The following is a 22,921-nucleotide window of genomic DNA, read 5'->3' on the forward strand; positions in this document are numbered from 1 at the left end:
TAATTCCTTTGAATGCGGGTCTGCAGGTATTCGCCAGTGTTCCATTCGATCGACTCCAATAAAGATCGTCTCCGAACATAAGAGTTAAATGTGAGTGGCATGTTCCAAAGGAGGATTATGAAGCAATTTCTTAGTCGCGTTTCCAACAAAGCGCAACTGGCTTAAAGTTGCTTAAAAACGTACAAGACACGTCGCTTGCAATATGGATACACCGTCGCAGGAATGATTGATGCCGAGGCTGGTTTTCGGAAGAAAATTTTGATGATGCACGAAGCTCACTGGTGATATCCATAAACAAAACTGTCGAGTTTAGACAACAGAGAACCCACACGTCATTTACAAAAACATCACTAAACGACGAGAAAGTTACTGTTTGGGCTGGAGTTTGTTCAAAACCCATCAACAGACTCTTTTTAATTAAAGCTGGAGAAACTGACGTTGGTGCTTGCTATCATTGTATGTTGACGCATTTTATGTGTTTGCAAATGAGTGAAAAAGGTCTGACGCGCTTATATTTTCAACAAGACTGGAGTCCCTCGCATTCATTTGTTCTCGGGCCATGAGGTCGAAGTGTATCTCACAATCACAAATACTGCAGCGCCAGAGACAGTGCGGTAGGCTACGCCAACTCTGAGTGCCGTTGTTCGTTGCACAACCTGCAGAGCTTTGCGCTTGGCTTTGCAGTTTAGCGCATCTCCCTATACTTCACTGCCGTACAGGAGAACTGAGTTTCTGGCCGCCATGATTAACCGTCTTTTGTTCTGTGCTGACCCACCGATGCTTGCCATTAATTTCCCGTGACGTTTGCTGCTTTGGTAGTCGCATGCCGTATCTGGGTCCACAAGGTAAGCTTGCAGTCAATTTGAATACCCAGGTATTTCACTACTTTTTGGGTCACTAGGGACGTATCGTCTACTTTCGTGCTGACCTCGAATGGCATGTGACCTCTAGTTATCAGGAAGACTTCAGTCTTATATTTGGCGAGTGGAAGTTATATTCGTTTGCCTGCCCGGCATTCATTAATAGTCTCGTTTATTATTAAACCCAACGATTAGCCAGTCCCTTAAAACAATATTCTTTAAGTCACCTTTTTGGTACAACTGATATTTTTTTATTAATGTAACAATAACTGAATTGCTTTACTTCTTTTATAATTATTACTTAACCGTAAGAATTGTATTTGTTGATAAATAAAAAATAAAAAAAATACCTGGATGCTTAAGCTACGAAACTCGTGTAATTCGTGCATACGCAAGCGCTTAATTGTCTAACAGCATTTTGTTGTACGTGTGTGAGAGCGTAACGTTAGGCGGCCAAAGCACTGTCTCTTACTTTCCTAAAGCTCAAGCACTCCACCAAGAGAACTATAAAGCTTACAACAAACATTGCTATCAGCATTAAAAATACAACAACCAAATGCTGCATGCCAGCCGAAGTATGGTTCATGTTATTCGCCAAACGTTTCACGAGTCCCGCACGCGCTGCATAATCGAAAGTGTTGCGCTCGTAGTGGTCCAACATACCCGAAGAATGCATGCGAAAAATATAGTACTCCAGACTACGATGGAGGAAAGATTCTCGGTGCATAGGAAATGCAAGAAAAAAGGAGCCGAAGCAAATGTTGCTGAATTTGAAGAAACGCGGTTTATGGTACTGTTGCTGCAAATCAAGAAAGTGCCACTTTTCCTCGGTCACAAAGTAGGCATAGCTCGTATTGAAATTGTATTGATGCTCTATGAAAGTTGCAATATCCACCGGCTTGATTAAACGTGAGAAATTTTGCGGTATTTCATCACCGGAAAGTAAAAATTCCAACTCATAATCGATAATCATCACAGAAATATTCGCCTTTATGAGATCATCCATTGTGTTGAATTGTGCGCGAAATAAATTCACTGTTAAGATGCTGCCCAGCAGTGAGGTATAGCTGGCTGTGAGAAAGAAGCCATAGAAGAAGAAGGTGGTGAATATCAAAAAATCCAACACCGACGGTGCACCGAGCGTCGTGGTGGGCGCCGTTATGCCCGTACTCAAGCAGAAGCTGCGCAAAATGCTATCACTCAAACGTGCCGATAGTTGCTGGGTACCCTGCAAGCAGCACCACAAACACTGTACGACCAACAATGCGCCAAAAACACAAACAATACCGAGCCAAGTCAAATCGTCGAATGGCTCCAACGGATAAAACATTGTTGAAACACTATTCCAAATCGGTACCATGAGACACCAACGCACCACCGTTATGGGATAGCTCAAGCTGATATAATCATCCTCATAGAACAAACCAGAAGCATGCGCCAGTAAAGTGATTTCATCGCGTCTTATCAGGTTCAGTGCGGCCTTCATGTCAATGAGTTCACCACCCGCACTATCTTTGGGCATTTCGTAATTGACCAAAGTGGCATTTATGAAGTCCGTAAAGACTAGGAGCAAACTAAAAGTGCTACCATGCCAGCTGGAGAGCCCGATTTCACCTGGTGTGTGAAATACACCAGGCAAATCTTGACGTAATGGTGTACGCAATTTGTAACCTAAAGTGTTCATGCCACCAAACTTGGATTCTTCAAACTCTGCCGACAACTCACTTAAATAATTCGAACGATTTTTAATGCCAAACTCTGGAAATAAAGTGTAACCGAATACTTCATTGGTGCCATTTGTGCTCCTATAGTAGAGTATTGCCTTTTGAAAGTGGCGCCGCTTCAAATCGCACAAGAAATGCGCTACAACAGCAAAGTCCGAAATCTCATTTACCATAATAACTAAGTTGAATGTGTAGTGACGGCTGAACAGCGCGCGGTCGTGCACACGCATGATGGGATCTGTGGGAGTCGTGGTGAAAACTATAACTAAAATTGATTTCTTCATTTCCGTGTCAATCAAATATTTGTCTGTGCGTTGCGTTAGCACCATTTGTGCTAGTCCAAGGTGGGCGTTGATTTCTAGCATAAATTCCTGTATGCCCTCATAATTCGTGGCTGTTATTTGTTCGCTGATGAACCAACTGATTTCTTGTGGTTCTAAGAACTGCGTAAATGGCAGCAGGTAGTCTTTAATGTACGCTCGATCCCAGCTTTGAACTGTTGGCGTCAGGCAAATAAGCGCGGTTATAATAGTGGTCCGTACATGGTGCGAAAACATTGCCACACGACGCAGAAGTGCTCACCTGCGAGGTTGCGCAAAAAGTAGCCAACCAAAGTGGCTGCTAGAGTCCAAGAAAGCAAGAGTTTGCTAACTACACGCCAATAATTATGGCATACTGCACGTGCATACTTTACGTGACCACGCGCAATTACGTTGGCAAAATATTTACACTTCCCGCATATGGGATTTGTAAAATTTTAAGTGTTAATAAATATGTTTATTTTTGTTAATTGTGCAAAACATTTTACACTTTTACATTGTATGCTCGTATAATTATCGACGCTACTCGTAGATAAAGCGATTATAGCCGACCTCCTGGTTACCGAAGTGCTTGTCGACATAATATTCGAGTAGAAATACGCAAAAGCTCAGCAGCAGCCCCGAAGCCAAAACAATCCAAGCAATCGTAAAGAATCTTAGATTCAATGGCTCCACAGGGTAGGTATCGGTTAGTATTTGTGCATATTTTGAGCGCACAGCTTCGTTGAATGCTCGCTCCTCCCATTGACCCCAGAGCCCCGATTCGCGCGTAATTAATGTGAACAGATTGAAAGTGTCAAGCCAAATGGCATCACGTTGAATCGGTATAGCTTTGAAGACCGTGCCGAAACAGATCTTAGACAGATGAAAGAACGGTTGTATGAGTATGCGTTGTTGGCGATTCAAAAAATTCCACTGATCCTCGGTCACGACATAGGCATAGTTGCGATTCATTTTGTCCAAGATATCTTGAAACTCCTGTCATGGCACCTCGCGCAATAGGCGCGATAAAGCGAGTATATGCTCCACACCGTTCTGTTTGATTTCCGCAAAATCGCTTAAAGTGATCAACACCTGTATGTCGGCGTCCAATAGATCCTGCACTGTATTTATCGGCGGCACGAATACCGGTTTCATATTGTACGCCGTCAGATAGGGCGCATGATAGGCGGCGAGTATGAAGCCGAGCACGAAGAGCAAGCTGTAGAAGAATAGCACGCGCACGTGTGCATTCTTCAGTTGTACATTCATGTTGGAGCAGTACATTAGAATGGCGCTACTGTGCAATACGTTGCGACTTATCGAACGTGTCGGCTTGTGCTCATTGGTAGGATATTCAATATACTTCATAAGTATGGCGATGTAGAAGATGCCGAAGAGTATGCACATGTAGATGTACCGGCCAAAGGGCCAAACAATGTACCAGTATTTGGGCAACTCGTCCTCCAGCGGCACCATTACACAATTTTTCACCCAATATAGTGGATAGCTGAATTGCACGTTGAGCGTCACATGTTTCACCAATGTGGCGCCATTCATTGATAAATTATACTCGCCAGAATGTATGCGTTCATAGGTTTCGGTGTAGTTTTCACTTAGGTCACGATTCCATTTCAAGTGCATCTGATGTTTGTCGGCGAAATTCCATATGGTTTGGGCATATGGACCAAAGAGTGCTGTAGAATCGCTAACGTTGTTGTCGCCCAGAATGAAGGCGCGTGGCACGTCGTCGTAGAAAGGTGTTTTTAGTACCGCCGTAGTGTCTGCAGGCATTTTTTGGCCAGACATTTGTATCGTAAATGACTTTAGCAGCGTGACAATCGCGGTTGGCACTGTTTGAAGGTCCACCTGCATAGGCAGTTTATATAGGCAAACTCCTGCCTTGCGGTGCCACACTCAAATGATGGACAATTTCGCAAAACAGCAAATTATCATAATGTGTGTATGTATGTATGTATAAGTATGTATGTGTTTGCGAGAGTGTATATATATTTAGTGGGTGGCCATATGTAAATAACCTTTTGCATGTGCCAACTCGATGAGATTGACCGATTGAAATCGAAGCGGTAATTAAGATCGGCAATCGATTTGGCGTGACAAAACAAAGGCACACAGCAAAAGGTCATTAGAAAAGTGCGCTTTTTGCGAAAGTACGCTATAGCAGGTCTGTCCAACACACGATAAACAGAATACAGAGGTGTGGCCAACATCAGTCCATTAACCGGCTCTCAGCGGGTTTGAAAGAATCAGAAGATTTGCGGACGTAACCGGGGTCGTGCCAGCGGTTTGTTTAGGAAAAAACTAAATTTTTGTTTGTGGTTTACCACTTCGCTGCCGTCTGAACAACGGCTGATTGGACGAGTATGTGAATACGTGTGGAACGAGCGGACAGAATTCTGCTGCCGAGTCCCCGATGGTGTGGCAGCCGAAGTTACTTACACAATTTTGCTTCCAATGACCAATCTATCATACTTGGAACTCTGCTGTCGAGCCCTCGGAGACATGTGGCCTAAATTTACTCTCACAACTTTGTTTAGGTTGGCCAAACCCAAGAATGATAGAAACATTATTAAAAAAAAGAATGTTAAAAAAGGTCACTCTGAGAAGAATTTAGGGCTAATAAAAATTTGTTGGTTTTTATAAAATTTAATATTTTATAAAGGAAAAATTTAATTTTTTGCTCCTTTTAAGGTTATGTTAGAATATTAAATCTTCTTCTCTCAACTCTTCTAAACATTGAAAACTTTTTTACACATTTTATAAAGCGTTTGAATTTACTGAATGCGAATTAAAACCATAGAGGTGTAATCGTTTCCTTCGATCCTCAATCCTTAGTGGGACAAAGGGCATCAAGAGCTGTATTCATTGTAAAAATAAGCAGCAAAATACTACTGAAGAAACTATAACAGCATTTTTACAATAAGAGTACCTTATCTTGTTACATAACCTAAAATAACCTAACCTAACTAACCTTAACAAAAGAGTTTCTCTTAACAAACAGCTCATAAATTAAATTGTAATTACCATAACACATTTATTTAAAAAAACGCACATTTTAAAGACATTTTGTCACGCATTCAAAGTTCTTTAAGTAATTCAATAAAATTTTGGTGTTTTATTTTCTTTAAATGGGCATTTTAGTGCGTTTTTTAAATCCAAAGCTTGGCAATACTGCAGTAGCGAGAGAGAGATTTGACTGCTGAAAGCAGAAGAACACCAACAACAACTGCAATCGCGGGCAATGCCACCAGATGTAAAAAAAGTGAAGCTAATTAAAACTGAGTGAATTAATGAACAAATTTTTAAGAAATGTATATTTTTCAAAATTATAAACATTACTTTTAATTAGCACAGGCTAGAAAAATGTCATGAGGAAAGAACTAAAACTCCGATACTAAATAACAAGAAAAAAAGAAAATACTACATCAAGTTACGAAAATGATAATCTGGCCATACTGGTGCTAATACGACGTAACTCATTGCCAAATTCACTAAGAGCAAAGTAACGGTACCACGATAGGCGCCATCTCATTATTCTTTCCATCATGGGCCAAACCTAGAAATCTTTTCAGATACACAATTAAACATGAAATTTGATTGATGATTGAGAATCGTATTACACGATAGAGAGAACGAGACAGAGAGAGATAAGGAGAGAGTGAGAGAATTACGAATATTAATTTCTGTGAGAAAGCCTAAATTAAATTAAAAAAACAATTTTTTTTTGATGTTATGCATTCATTTTATTAATATACTTGTAATTTAAAGTATATTGGAACAAAATTGACGAATTTATGAGTATTCGAGCATCCGTTGCTCCAGACCGGGTTTCTATACCTGCTTGACTTAAATCGTCTTTCTGAGATTTATTATTTTTTAAGTCTGCATACGCCAAAACTCTAAGTCTACTCGACTAATCGTTTTTAAACTTTGCACCAGGTATTCCTGTGAACCTTTTTGTGCTTTTTTAATAATTCTAAATCTTACAATTACAAGTTAGCCACATTTTCTTCGAATATCGTTTACTTTGTGCTACGAAAACAAGCAAGATCGAAAAAAAATCCTCCAGGTACTGCCAGAAATATCTCCATTAACAAATGTACCTTATTTTTTTGTTTCAGATGATTCTGCTACGCTTTATGATGTACGCCGGAAAATAACGTTTTTCGAGACGCGTCCAGATATTCACTGTCACTCGCTCAATTTTCAATATTTTTTAGAAAAACGTTGTTCAACTGTTGAATTATTATATCAAAATTGATTAGGTAACCTAACATCACCTGTACCGTCAAAAAAATTCTTAAAACATGCCTTCTTTCACCGATTTAACTCAAAACTGTCCTTTACACTTTAAGCTGTACGCATTATATGGTCTAATAATCAGTTTTTAGGTTCCCAGCCAAAAAAAAATTTACAAAAATTTAAAAAAATCTACAAACATTTCCCATAAGATTCTTTGAGACCAATGTAAAATATTGGTTGAGCATTTAGAGCAAAATACCTGAAGTGCACCTGACTAAAAATTTCATCGCTTCAATTTACATGAAATTTGCTGAAGATACTCTACTGTTTAGTAGTATAAATAGTGCAAAAAGTTCGAAATACAAGTGGCGCAAAATTAATTACCCCATCGGAAGACGTTATACCTAATTTTTGCCATGTTTTTATATAGTAAAAAAATTATTCGAAAATAAAATTGAATTTTATAATTAATTAATTTTGCCCACTTTGTGTAAGGGCTGTGAGTATTTTTTTCTACAAAAGGGTTTAGACTGTTTTTCTACAAATATTTTTTCTTTGAATTGTAAGTGAAATAATTGACGGTCTAAGAGAAAAATATGTGACTTTTTCCGTTTTTTCTGATAAAAATTAAAAAAAAATAATTGTACAAAATTTTAATATGAAAAAATTATAAATTTAATTTAAAATAATTCAATTCAAAAAATTCTAAAAATTAATTTTATAATTGTTCTTTATATTACTCATTTTTTATTAAAGTAAATTTAAAATTTTTAATTTTGTCAAATTTAATCAAAAACGAAGCGACGAAATATTTTTTAATTAAAGTAATACTTTTTTTTATTGAAGTAAATTAAGATTTTTTTTTGATTTTTTTTCAAATTTTGTCAAATTTAATCAAAATTGGGCGGGTACACTTGAAGTATATCGCTATAGGTGTATTTAAAACATTTTTTTCCATATACATATGTACATACGGGAGCGTGTCATTATTCTGTATTAAAAAATTCTGGGTGACAAAATTCTGTAAATTGCAAAAAAGACAAGAAGTAACAAAATAAACATTCATACATTCATACAAGAAGTAACAAAATAAACATTTATTCCATAAATATACATAACGATAACAATATTTTAGTTTAGCCAATTACAATATTTTTTGGAATTCTTTTTAAATAAAGGGTGTTTTTTTTAGAGGTTAGGTTTTCAAGTTGGCACTACTTTTTTCGTAGATGGTCTTTTTGACAGCTGTCACTTGATTTATGCTCAGTTTTGTTTGCCATTTCATAATGAATAGACTTACACCTGAACAACGTTTGCAAATCGTGCAAATTTATTACGAAAATAATGGTTCGGTTCGCGCGACGCATCGAAGAAACTTTTGTTCAGCGATGAAGCTCACTTTTGGTTGAATGGGTAAGTCAATAAGCAAAATTGTCGCATTTGGAGTGAACATAATCCACAAGCCATTGCTGAGACGCCGTTACATCCTCAAAAAGTCACTGTTTGGTGTGCTCTATGGGCAAAGGGAATCATTGGTCCATATTTCTTTAAAAATGAAGCCGGCCATAATGTTACAGTCAATGGAGAGCGCTGTAGAGCCATGATTAATGACTTTTTCGTGCCTGAATTGGACGATGTTGATGTGGACGACCTTTGGTTCCAACAAGACGGCGCTACATGCCATACAGCCAACGCAACAATCGATTTATTGAAGGAAACTTTTGGTGAGCGCATCATCTCGCGTCGTGGACCTGTGGCGTGGCCTCCAAGATCGTGCGATATAACACCGCTGGACTATTTCTTGTGGGGCTTTGTGAAGTCGCTTGTCTACGCAGATAAGCCCGAGACGATTGACGTCTTGGAAGAGAATATTTGGCGCGTTATTGCTGACATACGGCCCCAATTGCTGCAAAAAGTGGTCGAAAATTGGGCCTCTCGGCTGGAATTTATTCGAGCCAGCCGCGGCGGCCACTTGCCCGAAATCATTTTTAAAACATAATGGCAAACCCTTATCTTTATAATAAAGCTAAATTCTTGGCCATAACATTAAATTATATACGTTTTATTTCATCTTGAAAACCTAACCTCTAAAAAAAACACCCTTTATGTAGTGTGACTTAATTCATTTCTTTTCTTAATAATTCTTCGCAGCTGTTCATTTTTCTTAGAAGAGTTCTACGCAAAAATACTGTGGATTTCGTAGCCGGAGTTGGACTGATGAGGGTTATTTTTTTGAAGCGCGGCCGATGGCCGCCCACGCGAAAAGGAGTTCTACGCAAAAATACGGTGGATTGCGTAGCCGGAGTCGGACTGATGAGGGTTATTTTTTTGAAGCGCGGCCGAGGGCCGCCCAAGCGAAAAGAAGTTCTACGCAAAAATACTGTGGATTCTATCGAAACTGAAGAAAAAATTATTATTATTATTATTATTTTTTATTTAATATCTCGAATAATAATAAAAAATAATAATAATAATAAATTAAATAATTACATTACCTCTTTAACATTGTTAACATTATATTTTAATACAGAATTTTGAAAGCAGAATTTTAGAAAGCAGAATTTTAAAAAAGCAGAATTTTAAAAAAGCAGAATTTTAAAAAGCAGAATTTTGTTTTTAGAATTTTGTGCATACAGAATTTCGACACCAACCCCATACATACATATGGCATGTACATATACACATATGTATGTATGTAAATAAATAATCCATCTAAATTTAATTATTAATTAAATAACTCTAAAAAAATTTTGAGGAGAAAAAAAACGCCTTCATCCGTGACAATACTCGTACGTATGGAGTATTGCCGTGACCAGGATTCGAACCTGGGTTACTACGGCCACAACGTAGGGTCCTAACCACTAGACGATCACGGCTATTGAAAGCTTGTCGTCACGCCACCATATTTTGTAACACAAACACCACATAAACACATAAACAAATGAACAAAGTTGATCCAACGCAAATAACAAAAAACAACTACTATAACAACAACAAGCAGCACCATGTGCGTTTAAATGAGCACACAACAGCGATAAGCATTTGATTGGGGATAGAGAAGAACTGGGGCGCATTTCATGAGTGCCGTTAAGCAGTGAATGGTAAGAGAAAAAAGAAAAGAAAGAATTTTTTTTTGGAATTTGTTCACTTACCACCGGCAATGTGGTCGCTATATATGTACATATGTTTGTATGCTGGTATGAGTCGACCGCTGCTGTAAATAGCGTACACCAACAATGAGTAAGCAAATAAAGAGCCAAGAGGAGGGAAAATTAAAAAAAAAAGATAAAAATAAAATGAAATAAAAATATATTTTGACGATAGTAAATCAAGGAATCGCACGCAAAACACTTGCTTGTATGTTACGGAAATAATGCACTCACCCGTAAATACTTGTATGCACACATAAAGACATACATAAATAGGCAGATATGCATTTGCAAATAAACATACATGCATATGTACATCCATACATGCACTATGTAAATAAAAATTATTCACCTCAAATTTAAGTGTTTAAAATTCAGATAACTTAAATTTTAAACGAAAACACATACACGAGCCCATGAACAAGTAGTAGTAGTAGTAATACTTTATTTATTTATAAATATTACATCTTACATTTCAATAATTTATACAATAATTCAATTAAATACATAAAGTAAGAAATAATAAATTTGTGGCAATAACAATGTTGTCAAAAATTAATCAAAAATTAAACTCTGCAGTAAGAAATTCTCTATAGCGTAAGGCTGAGTATATAAAGCAAATTTTTTCCAATTGTCGCCATTAAGTACGAGGTGTGTTCAGAAAGTATCGCTAATTTTGAATTTTCGCTGGTTACGTACATATATTCGAATTTCGATTTTTTTGTGGCGATATGTTGGTACTCATGTCTCTCACTCATGCCGACGAGTTCGGCCATTTTAAATGTTCAGTTAATTGTTGACAGCTGCTTTGCTTGCACGTGTTGCGGCTTGTCTTTGATTTTTACCTATTCAAAAAGATGGATCAAAGAACCTGCATCAAATTTTGTATGCAAAACGAAATTAAGTGCGTGGAAGCATTCAGAATGTTGACTGTGTAAGTAACGTTTATCGGTGGTACAAAATGTTCTCAGAAGGCTGAGAAGATGTGAACCACAAAAAGCGTGCCGGACGCCCGAGCACTTCAACAACAGACGAAAAAATTGACGAAGTGAAGAAAATCGTATTGGCCAATCGTCGAATCACCGTTAGAGAAGTTGGCTCGTGCCCTTCGATTTTTTTCAATGATTTGGGCATGAGACGGGTCGCCGCACAATTCGAACCAAAGCTGCTCAATTTCGACCAAAAGCACCATCGCATGAACATTGCTAATGAGATGTTGGACTCTGTCCGCGACGACCCAAATTTGCTCCAGAGGGTCTTAACTGGTGACGAATCGTGGGTTTATGGTTATGACGTGGAAACCAAAGCTCAATCATCTCAATGGAAGCTGCCGCGCGCACCAAGACCGAAAAAAGCACGCCAAGTTCGGGCGAATGTAAAAGTTTTGCTTACCGTTTTCTTCGATTGCTGGGGGGTTGTGCATCATGAGTTCTTGCCACAGGGTAAAACGGTCAATAAGGAATATTACCTGCAAGTTATGCGCAATTTGCGCTAAGCAATCCGCCAGAAACGCCCGGATTTGCGGAAGAACAAAAATTGGCTCTTGCATCACGATAACGCCCCTGCTCACACCAAAAACACTTGGCCAAAAACAACTTACTAATGATGCCACAGCCACCGTATTCCCCAGATCTGGGGATCAGATTAGAACTGAGGAGGCCCATGAAAAGACGACGCTACGCTGCGATTGGCGAGATAAAGACGGCATCGAAGGAGCAGCTGAACAAGAAAAAAAAAAAAAGATTTTTTGAAGTGCTTCGAGGTGTGGATTACTTTGAAGAGGACAAAATAGATTGGAAAGAATAAATAAATAATTTTTGAAAAAGCACAAAATTCGCGGTACTTTTTGGACACACCTCGTATATCTATTACTTCTGCTTCAGTTAGTTTCGCTGCGTTTAGGTATTTTGTTCTGATCTCCTTCAGTACCGGGCATCTTCGTAAGAAGTACTGCATATCTTCTTCCTCGTTTAAATTGCAGAGGATGCAAATTTTCTGGGTATTACATACTTGGTTGCATTTAGCTTTAGTTAACTGCATCTTGCTCTGAAAATTGCTGTAATGTCAGCTAGTCGCCTATCTTCTTTAATATGATATATGATCCCCCTTTTGAGTAGTCTAAATGTTTATAAATTCGCGTCGCGCTTGACCCATGTACAAGTATATATTACTTACATATTCGCAAATTTGTTTTTGAATAACTTAAAATCAAGAAAAAAGTGCGTGTAGCGTAGTACACATAACAGAAGTGAAACTTTCAAAGAAAGAGGGAGATACCCAAGAGAGAATGAGAGAGAAAGAAAGAATATATATCTAAATAAATTCACAACATTTGCAGAGAACACAAATAGACAAAATTTACAAAAAACGGAGTAGGGTGGACCGGTGTAGGTAAACGCCGGACACAAACCGTGGCAACAACGCACACTACTCCGAGCGCTTATCGCCCGCACAACCGCAGCGATTCCAGGACCGCAGCAATGGCACAAATTACCGCAAGGTAATACCAAGAAATCCGACACCGGAATGGATAGCACTTTATAGTACGCACAAGCACTAGCCAGGAAACAGCGCCAAAAAGTAGGCACGAAAAAACGCTCCAAACAGTAGGCACCAAGGAAATTGAATGCCAAAAAGTAGGCACCAAAAATATATTTCTTATAAGTTTGCACCAACAAACAAGCGCCAAAAAGTAGGCAGTGTTATTTCTCACTAGAAATTAGCAACCACAAGGAAAAACTCAGGAAAAATAACCTAAAGTGTATCTAGGATATATATAAGGTATAACTCTCTCTCTTCTTTTCCTCTACGTTATATATTTTTTCTCTCTCGCGGAACGAAAATGCCCAAAACGTTGTATGACCTTGAAAGTTTACTCTCCATTCTCGCTTGCCCATCGATGCCTAAGAGGTTTCACTTCAAAAAATTATTTTGAATGATGGAAATCTTTACTAGGACCTTTACGCGCTTCATTACCTACTTGTTTGCATCCATCAGTAGTCTAGTTTACAAGTGTCAAATATGATTTCCGTATGACGCCATTTGCAAAAATTATAAATCTTCCACTGCTTGACAGTAACTGACGATAGCGACAGGCGGGAAAAAATTCACACATGTGCACGTAGGTTACAGGTCTGCTTATGCAAGCGCGCGTAATTCAAATTTGTCAGGTGTAAGAAATAAAAAACAAAGTCGGATACTTTTCTAAAAGACCTCGTATGTTTATTAACACACAAAAAAGCCTGAAAATGTATTTTTTCCTTAACCTTCTGTTGGGCACCCACAAACTTTTCTATCTAAAATTTAATTTTCTTTTTAAAAGGATCCTCGAACAGGACGAAAAAAGGCCAGAGCCGGGAGCCTAACCAAAGGTTTTAAAAAAGCTGTCCAAAGGAGGCATAATTTCAAAATCCACCCGACACACTGATAGCACCACAGACAGTACACCTTGTAAAAAGACATTTTGTAGGAGCACTAGTTAGCCTTGAATTTCTTTTCTATGTTAGCCTTTGTTTTCTTAGAGTAAATGATTTCATGTTGACAAATATTTATATGCAGGTAAATAAGACAGTTTACTTAGGTTTCAAACTTTATTTTATCAAAATGTGTGCGTCTCTACTACAAAGTTAGAAAATATTCCTAAGACAGTCAGAATAAAAATTAGAAATTTTCATTGGCAGTTAGAGAATAGCATTCGGATTATACGCCAGTGGAAATGCAATTTTATTAGCATCAACAATATGAAAATTACCAAATGAGTTAAGTGTTGATTGATTAAATTTAATTGCGACAAATCAGCTTAATTTATTTAATAAGCTCATTACATTGAGCACATACTCGTTTATAGATATGTACATATGTACATATGTGGATAGGCTTGTGAATGAAGGTACAGCCCAGCAATTCGGTATATAACTCCAGTTGCCTGTTGAGCAGCCATTAGTCGTCCTGCAGGATGTTGACATTGCATTTGATACTTGGGCTTGTCTGCACTTTGCTGTTTCGCGCCAGCACTGCCTTCAACACAACCGAGCACGCCATGATTTTCGACGAGGTTTTATTGCGCACACTACTCCATCATCGCATTGCAAACGTACCAATTTTCATAGGCACTGAAGATAAACACCACACTGCGTTCATGACTGTAGTTAACAGCTTGGATAGACGCCTCTTGGCCGCGCGTTATATCTTCACTGCCGCTGACAACTCAACACCACCCAGCAATACGTTACGTCATCACATAGCAAACGATGCGTTGAGCGTGGTTTTATGTGATACGCCTAGCGACCGCATTTGGCGCGTTGTCGATCAGCGTTTGCGCAAATTACGCGCAACTAAAGTTGTAGTAGTTGCTATGACGGGAAAGCTTGAACCCATGGAAATGTTCGCCACACTCTGGCAACTACAGTTCCTGCACGCCATACTGCTGCACAACCACACAATTTACCGCTATTCGCCATTCCCGCATTTGCAGGTTTTTCGTGTGTCGAATCGGAGCGCCGATCTCTTTCCGCCCGCACCCACCGATCTGCAGGGCTATACGATCTCAACGCCGGCCGAAAATGATTTACCGCGCATCTTCTTTGTACGCAATCAGCACATACGCGGCTTTGCCTATCAGATATTTATAAGTTTTATGCGTCGCATGAATATTACGCTGCGCATCAGCAATCTTAATGCGGTTCACGACATTATGAACAGCGTTAATATGAGCACAATAGTGCAACAACTAGCAAAGCAGGAGCTCGAGATTTCCCTGCATCCGTATACGAGCATTAGTGAACATCAGGGCATTATGAGTTATCCGATATTCAAGTTGGAATGCTGCCTCATAGTGCCAGTGCAAAATGAGATTCCACGCTGTTTTTATCCGCTACGTCCGCTCAAATGGGACAGCTGGATTGTTATATGCATCGCAGTGGCCTATATCTCGGTGGCGCTTGTGTGGACCAGTCCTTGTGTACCTTGCGATGCTCCATTTCTTACAAAGCTATCGCGCACATTTCTCGAGAGCATAGCACAAGTGATGTTTTTGCCTTCGACCTATCAAAGCCAGCAGACGCCATCACTGCGATACTTGGTGGTCTATTTACAGCTGGCGCTTTTCGGGTTTCTACTCACCAGCTGGTACAATAACTTGTTAAGCAGCTTCTACACAACCATACTGGTGGGTGAACAATTGGATACATTCGAGTCGTTGATCGAGGCGCAATTGCCCATCTTAACCAAGTTTCATGAGATCGACATGGTTTTAGAACAGGTGCCACCCGAGCTCGTGCCCAAAGTCACGAAGCTTATAAAAGGTGCGAATTCGAGCGTACAAATGGCGCATCTACTGAAGTCCAACAATTCCTATGCATATCCGGTTACTGAGGAGCGTTGGCGTTTTCTCTCCTTACAAGAACAATATTCTAATAAACCCATCAATCGTTTTTCGAAAATCTGTTTGGGCAGTCCATGCATAAGCTATCCAATGCGTTTGGATTCACATTTGGAACAACCTCTAGCGCACTTAATACTGGATGTCCAAATGGCTGGATTGGATATTTACTGGCTGACCTCGGACTTCAACGATGCATTGAAGGAAGGCTATGTGAAGTTGGTGAATAATGTGTTGCCTTTCAAAGCTTTGAACTTGTATACGCTTTACGCAGCTTGGATTTTATTGATTGGTGGTCTGAGCTTAGCATTCTGTGTGTTTCTTATAGAGATACGAGGTACGTCTGGAAGTGAAACATTGACAAAGCACAGAGGAGAGGAAAAAGTAGAACAGCGTTCAATGCAAGGCAATCCCGATGGTTTTAAGCAGCCTTAAAGCTCCAAAGTGCTAACTGTAACTACCAAACATCAACTGCATATATGTATTAACGCAACTTGCAGTTATATAGTCGGGCCGTATATTAGCTTGGTGAAATTTTTCTGAGAAATTAATTCTAACAATAAAATAACAATACAATAATATTTAAGGAGAAGTTTTCATTTGCTTGGAAAGATCTTATACGAGTAGAGTTATTGATCAAAGTCTCTTATAACTTAGCCAGTGAAAAACTTGAGAAAGAACATTTTTTACAGATGGGTAGATCTCTGGGTTCTTTGTATGCAGTTGACTAAACAAAGTAGTTGAGATATGTTTTTAGGCTCGAGAATAGTGATATTAACATTTCTAAAAAAGTAGGGTTAGTTCAGGTGCCTCGAGATCACAAAACTTTATTTGAAAAGTTCTTTGAGTTAATATTTGAGTTGATACTCTAATAGCGAAAACTGCGAAGCGTATGCCCAATCCACTTTTCCCTTTCACAGTTTTATCATGTGAGCTACCGGTTGGACTTTGCATCTCTCGTATAGATCGTTGTTGCGTAAACATAGTACTCTGGTTCGTAATTTGAAATGAGTTAAAAGTCTACCTGAAGGAGCTGAAGCTATTTATTAAAATATGGAATGGTAAAGATTTTGAATAGTTATAATTTAACTTCAGTTGAATTGGAAGTAACATTTCTCTGATCTGGGTAGAAATGAGTATATAGAGGGAAAAGAAATTGCTGATGAGCTTGCCAGAAAAGTGGCTGAATTAGTCTCAAAGACCTCCTACCCGGCCATCGGCTTGTCTCTGATTGTTTTTAAAGGGGGGGAATTGCACAACTTATTTCTTAGGAAAGCATAGAAAAAACAGTTACATTTCTTCATGTGCTATTGCAAAACACATTTGGTCCCAATACAATAGACAGAGGACTCAGAAGGTCCTGGGGACTTCTCGCCTTTCAATTTCCAAACTCGTAGCTGTACTTACCAGTCATTAGACACACCCGCGGAAAAGCTAGGCTTACCTTTTAATCCGCATTGCAGAAGCTGTGTGAACCTTTAAAGAAGAAAGGAGAATGTTGAGCATTTTCTCTGTAAATGTCCGGGTTTGGCAGCTAGACGAGTAAGGTCACTGCGTGCTCCTTTCTTCGACAGCGTGCGTCAACCTAAACCCCATCAATCTTCTCCATTATATCAACAGCTCTCACCAGCTGTAGATATCTGTTCGTTGGAGGTCTTATAATGTGTTCAAATCGGCATTTTAGTGCTACTTAGGGAGTGCAAGAGTCAACAGTTTCACCTACCTACCTGAGTTGGAAGTAAGTGGAATAAACAACCGAAAAGAGATGTGCTACTTCTCCAGTTTGCCGTGCGCATCTTTGTATTTTCTCGAAATACAGTTTTAGAGCAGACATTGCCAAATTGTAGAGAAGCCTTTTCATGACAACGCCACTCTCAGAAGTTTACATTTGTCTGTACAGAGTGAGTCGCTATCAGAACTAACTATGTAATTTTGTTGTCTTACGCCCGCAGTGGGGATTTAATTCGGGATAAGCAGAATTACATGCACATATGGCCTCTGTGGCTACATCTAACTCGGCTGTACAGAGAACAAAAAAATTTATTCTAAAAAGAAGTTGTATTTGTTTGGAGCTGTGACTATATTCGTACTAATTGAATAACTAAGTAGATAAGTGCTCATCTGAGATGCGTGAGTTTAAATGTCAGAGAAGGCAATAAATATTGGGTCATATATATTTTCTCGTTGTTCCTAGGTGGCACATAAGACTTTAAAAGTAGATTATTTGATTTATTTGAAGCTATACATTTTATTTGTCTCCACGAATAGCCTGCTATCTGCGCTTCTGCATCCAACTGTCGCCTCCAGTTGTTGGCTCGTCTCCCACGTCTGCGACTCCTTTGGGAATTCCAATCCAACGCAGCTCTTGTGATGAGTGGTAAAAAATAGAAATCAAAGAACGCTTAACCGGTGTATAGTAAGAGAAGTTTACTTTCTTTGTGCAGCTCAATGTTTATTTGAAAGCTAATATAAATATAAATATTAAGAAAAGTCTTTAGCTTAGTGTGTATTTGGAGCCTCTAATAAAATAACTTTTAATATCCGCCGTAAAGTTCCAAGCTCTCATGCCTTATATAAGCCCACCTTCACTTTTCTTTTAAGTCTCGATAGAGATGCACCCTTCAGTTCACAGATGAAAAATATGAACGCGATTGTGAGTCCCAAGCCCCACACATACCAAATCGGTAGGAGAAAACTTAAGGACAACGGCCTTGGCTCCTCATGTATCAAAATGATTTTCACCAATTTCAAACGTATGGCATCAGTAAAAGCCTTTTTTCGCCAATAGATCAGGAAACCGGACTGCGAAGCATACATGATGAAGTATGTAAGAGGCAGATTGAGATGTGAATCGGTATACAAAGGGAACACATGATGGAATGGACCCATACAGATGTCCGAACGCCGAAAGAGTGGTTGTCGCAAGAACTGTTGCTGCATATTGAGAAACTCCCAGCGATCAGATTGTATGCTATAACCAAAACTAGTGTTCAGCGTATCGCGATGCTGGTCCATGAATTGTTTATCGACAATGTCTAGTTGTTGTAGAAAACGTTGCGGATATTGCGCAGGCATGAACTTCAAAAGTTCATATTCATAGTCAAATACTTTGATACGCAAATTAGCACGTATTACATCGTCTACGGTAACGATTTGTGGTGAAGGTAATGAAGTCATTAGATAGCTAGCGATCTTTGTGATATACCAGTTGGAGGTTATAGAGCCAATCACAGAGAGACAGAAGAAAATGAATCGCATGCGAAGATTCAGATTCGGTGTATTGAAGAACGTTGAGTGCGCGATGTTAAGCATTGAGCAAATTGCCTGCAGCAAAGCGCTGCTGTATTCCCTGGGACGCTTGGGGGTGCATAGCCACAGCGCGAAGGATATGTAGATAACAGCGAACAGGACAAGTAGCCAAGTGTAATATTGAAAACTGTGTTGTAAATAAAGATGTTCGGCAGACCTGTTGTATAATGGTACCATAATGCACCAATCATTGATGCCGATCGGATAGCTTCTGCCCACATAATCGACATCAAAGAGTGCCGTTAGCGAGTGTGGACTGAACTCGATGGTTCTATTCGCGATAAGATCGATTACCTCACCCAGTTCGATTGGCTCATAAGGTGAGCTCATCACCGTGTAATCAACTAGCGTGACATTAATGGACTGCGTGAATGTTGTAAAAAGTTTACCAGAGGTGCCGCTAATTAAAAGATTATTTTGTTCATAGCGACGATCAAATATACGCGGCAGATCATAATGGATTACGGTTTTCAGCACATAACCTTTGAAGTCGTGGTAGTAATCAATGAAAAAGTCTGCCACATGCCAGTTACCAGTTTTGTTCATGATTTTCAGATTTGGATATGGATCGAGCGTATAGATATTATCGCCGATAGTTAACAAAATAGTGTAGAGAAATTGTTCACGCCAGATCCATGCACACATCTTATTTACAGACTCCCAGAAAAGGCTATAATTTTCGGTAGTGTCGTAGATCGCATCCGTCTGCAGCATAGGAAAAAGTATAAAAATAGTTTTAAAAATATGTACACGTTTCATGCTTTCCGTTGCCAGTGCCATAACTGTGTCGTTTGGTCCCGTCGAGAATACCAGACTAAGCGAAGGTCTGCTGATAAGAACATCTATGTGATAAAGCGTTGGATCCGTTTTATTGCCGCTGGTTATAACTATCAATGGGACAAAGGGGAGCCCACCGAAAAGATTCGCGAAAAACTCAACTGCGTACAGCGAGTTGACCTCAAGTTCTTCACTTATGTAGAGAATAAAGTTTTTAAAACGGTACACGTCGTAAAGCGCACGTATCACTTTAATTAAGAATATGACGCTCACTAGCTGTGGCACTGTGCCACTGGCAGATTGGTTTTCCTCAGTTCTGATGGCTGGACGCAACAGCGAAACGGATGTGTTGGATATGTAAAACATTCTTTTGATATCGATGTTGCTTAACCGAATTGACGATGCCTTCAAATAATGCTAATTGTGAAGGAAGCAAAGCCTTTTAAATAAACTGCGCGCCGAAGGAGACGCAATTGAGGTGAGTGAGTAATTTTAAAGTTTTATGGCGATACTAAAGCACGCCACCACAAATGGAGGCTATTCATTCAAATAAGTGTAATTTATTGCATACCATAAAGAAAATTTCAAGCACTTAATTCTCCCATCCTTCTGGCAGCATATGCACATCCATGTTAAGTTAGGTTAGGTTGTAAGTCATAACAAAGGGAAAATGTGTTAGATTAGTCGGTTTAAAGGACCAAGTAATGATATGGCTGGTGACACATGCTGGGTATGTAGGCATCAATTCTGATTAGGTAGGAGTTCAGCCTGCTACAATATTCAGCACGTAATATTGTGGCAGTAGATAGTTCTCATGCGAGGCTTCCTTTTTCATTGGGGCGGAGGATTATTACGCGGCGGGTCCCAAACTCAGCGCAAAACAAGATATCCTGGGCTGCTTCGCTTTCTTACATTAGCTCGCTCTTGAACGGATGTTCGGAAGCTACACAGAGAATACTTGGGCGAAGCTCCGAAGTTGTGGGCTGCTTGGGCCATATGCGCGAAAAATTGTCCTGTCCACTCCCAAGTGAGTGGTGATCAGGGACTTCCCCCATTCCGTCAATTTCTACACATGGAACTATCCTCAAAATCCGCCAAAACGCGTCAGCGGTTATGTCGCCAACCAAGAAGAAGTCTCTAGTCTAACTGGTAAAAGGTCTCTGATTACGATGTTGATGAAGGAAAATTGGTGAAGGTGACGATGAACTCACGAAGAATGCCATTGAAAGCCTGTCGGTTTTACCGATTTTCAAATGTATTTTTGGTTTGCGCCAGTGAGTAGGCATCGTCTTTCAGTGCTAAGTGCAGTAACTTCATAAACTATGGCGATACGGCGAAGAGCTTTGTACTTGTTGGCCGAGCATTGTTCGCATATCCCTCCAATGCTTAGACTTAGACAGCCCCCAGCGACCGATTGCGATATATTTGAATAGTTTCAGAAGTGAGCAGCACTCAATGAATTACCACAAATACAGAGCAGGAGTTAGAAGTCATTGGTTTTATTAGGTTTTAAGGACTATATTGTTTCATGCCCCTTATTTTATGTTTTGTGTTATTGTAGTCCCATTTCTTAAATTCTCAAATCGCATCAAAATCAGTAGAAAAAAATTCTCTTCCTTTGACTTCATAGGCGTAACAAAAAAATTCGATGACTCTCGGTTTCAGCTCGTATGATCTCCAAATTTTCCTATTATTTTGTGATCGGCTCCGAATAACTCGCCAATGACATTTTCTGTCGGTAATGGGTCTTCCTTATTTAATACTTTCCGTTCGTATCTTCAAATTTTTTTTGGCGTGCAAGATCTACTTGATGTTTACAGCCAGGAACATCTTAAAAAAGTTGGCTGTACCGCTAGGCACACAAAAATTCGGTTAAGTTCAACACTAGTCACTCCCTAAGAGTAGGAGCGCTGCAACCATAATAAAATATTTACTAGTGAAGTGTCACTGATGGACTCTGCTTAGGATGTGGTAAAAATACCGCCAGCTGAAATATTTAAAATTGGTACTGAGAAGGTGGTGAAGTGGCTTTACTAAGCCTCATACATGAATTAGTGTATGGTTAGAGCTTACCCCATAAGTAGTGGGAGTGACCATGAAATTTCGGACTACCACTACCGTGAAATAGTCAAGTCCAACTGCAATAAACTTATGCCATCTTATTTATAAAACAAGTGATAAATCCGCATTTTTCAGCACGAATTAAGCTTACTGAAACTTTCACGGAGTGAACTCATTGATGTTTGACAATAAAGTTTGGGAATTTTTTCTTTACGGGCACGTACCATATACATACCTTCATATAACCTGGGTTAGCTCGCAAAACTTCCGAATGAATCCTAAAATGTCCTCGGTCGTTGAGTTCGAGAGTTTCAATTATACAGGAGTTAAGTTGAGTTTCAATCACTGTCTTGTCAATACCGGACCTTTATAAAAAATATACTCGGACGTCTCATCATTCAAGGTAAAGTGAACAATCCATCTCAGTAGGCAGACTTAACCGGTGTATCTGAAAAATCAATCTATTGTTATTGGCTCGGCAACCTGTGAGCGAAATAATGCCAGTCTTGCCTAATGGCTTAATGTTGTCTCTACCGAACGTAATCAAATATTTCGACTGATTAAGTACTACCTCTGTTGCGCAAGTTTTTACTCTGTACTCATTGCACTCACTCTGGAATCCATGGAGACGTTTGCCGATTCTCCTCTTGTTTTCGATCTCGCGTTGATCAGATGCACAACATATCGTAACGCTACATATTTCAGTGCTGCTAGAAGCTGAATGTGCCGTAAGCGATTCACGCTAAGTTGTTGTCGAGACTCTCCAAACATGCGGCAGCCAGTTTAATGGGCGATATAAGCGAGATTTTGTAGATCAACTTTTATTCTTCAAAAATTCATAAAAAATATTTTTGAAATGTCATCTAAACCAATTTTATGCATGCAACGCTCGTAAAGTGACAGCTGTTTTGATGACTTTTAGCAGCTGTAGGCGAAATAGCTCAAATTCACTATACATACATATATGCACATTCATATGTATGTAAATGCCATATTCTTGTTTGCAAGCTAAGTAATTTTGAGTCATATAAAAATGAAAAATGATTTTGGTCTGTGGCTAATTTAATACTAACGTAGCGGATAATAAAATGTTTCATTG

At 39.2% G+C, this 22,921-nt stretch overlaps 5 protein-coding genes and 1 non-coding gene across 6 annotated transcripts; 1 reads left to right on the top strand and 5 right to left on the bottom strand.

Annotated features, from left to right (window-relative positions):
* Nucleotides 1-1,186: 1,186 nt before the first annotated feature.
* LOC128866900 (uncharacterized) lies at nt 1,187-3,171 on the bottom strand. The gene has a single exon (XM_054107941.1). The coding sequence runs from the start codon at nt 3,139-3,141 to the stop codon at nt 1,306-1,308; it is 1,836 nt and encodes a 611-aa protein (XP_053963916.1). The 5' UTR covers nt 3,142-3,171; the 3' UTR covers nt 1,187-1,305.
* Nucleotides 3,172-3,426: 255 nt separating this feature from the next.
* On the bottom strand, nt 3,427-3,858 carry LOC128867202 (uncharacterized). Its single transcript, XM_054108303.1, has one exon. It carries the CDS (start codon nt 3,856-3,858, stop codon nt 3,427-3,429), a length of 432 nt encoding a protein of 143 aa, XP_053964278.1.
* Nucleotides 3,859-3,861: 3 nt separating this feature from the next.
* Nucleotides 3,862-4,778, bottom strand: LOC128866901 (uncharacterized). Its single transcript, XM_054107942.1, has one exon. The coding sequence runs from the start codon at nt 4,756-4,758 to the stop codon at nt 3,886-3,888; it is 873 nt and encodes a 290-aa protein (XP_053963917.1). The 5' UTR covers nt 4,759-4,778; the 3' UTR covers nt 3,862-3,885.
* A 5,172-nt stretch (nt 4,779-9,950) lies between these two features.
* On the bottom strand, nt 9,951-10,022 carry Trnah-gug (transfer RNA histidin (anticodon GUG)). The gene has a single exon. It is a non-coding gene; the product is annotated as a tRNA-His (tRNA).
* A 4,228-nt stretch (nt 10,023-14,250) lies between these two features.
* LOC128867203 (uncharacterized) lies at nt 14,251-16,110 on the top strand. Its single transcript, XM_054108304.1, has one exon. It carries the CDS (start codon nt 14,251-14,253, stop codon nt 16,108-16,110), a length of 1,860 nt encoding a protein of 619 aa, XP_053964279.1.
* A 2,127-nt stretch (nt 16,111-18,237) lies between these two features.
* On the bottom strand, nt 18,238-21,998 carry LOC128867204 (uncharacterized). The gene is given in 4 exon segments (XM_054108305.1): nt 18,238-19,689; nt 19,735-20,178; nt 21,612-21,718; nt 21,974-21,998. Coding segments are annotated over 4 exon segments (2,028 nt in total).
* Nucleotides 21,999-22,921: the final 923 nt, after the last annotated feature.

Source organism: Anastrepha ludens, chromosome 6 (genome assembly GCF_028408465.1).
Source record: "Anastrepha ludens isolate Willacy chromosome 6, idAnaLude1.1, whole genome shotgun sequence".
Lineage (NCBI taxonomy): Eukaryota > Metazoa > Arthropoda > Insecta > Diptera > Tephritidae > Anastrepha > Anastrepha ludens.

Bases quoted from the DNA above. Each gene is read 5' to 3' on its own strand.
- LOC128867202 (XM_054108303.1), bottom strand. From the start codon at position 3,858: ATGAATCGCAACTATGCCTATGTCGTGACCGAGGATCAGTGGAATTTT.
- LOC128866901 (XM_054107942.1), bottom strand. From the start codon at position 4,758: ATGCAGGTGGACCTTCAAACAGTGCCAACCGCGATTGTCACGCTGCTA.
- LOC128867203 (XM_054108304.1), top strand. From the start codon at position 14,251: ATGTTGACATTGCATTTGATACTTGGGCTTGTCTGCACTTTGCTGTTT.
- LOC128866900 (XM_054107941.1), bottom strand. From the start codon at position 3,141: ATGTTTTCGCACCATGTACGGACCACTATTATAACCGCGCTTATTTGC.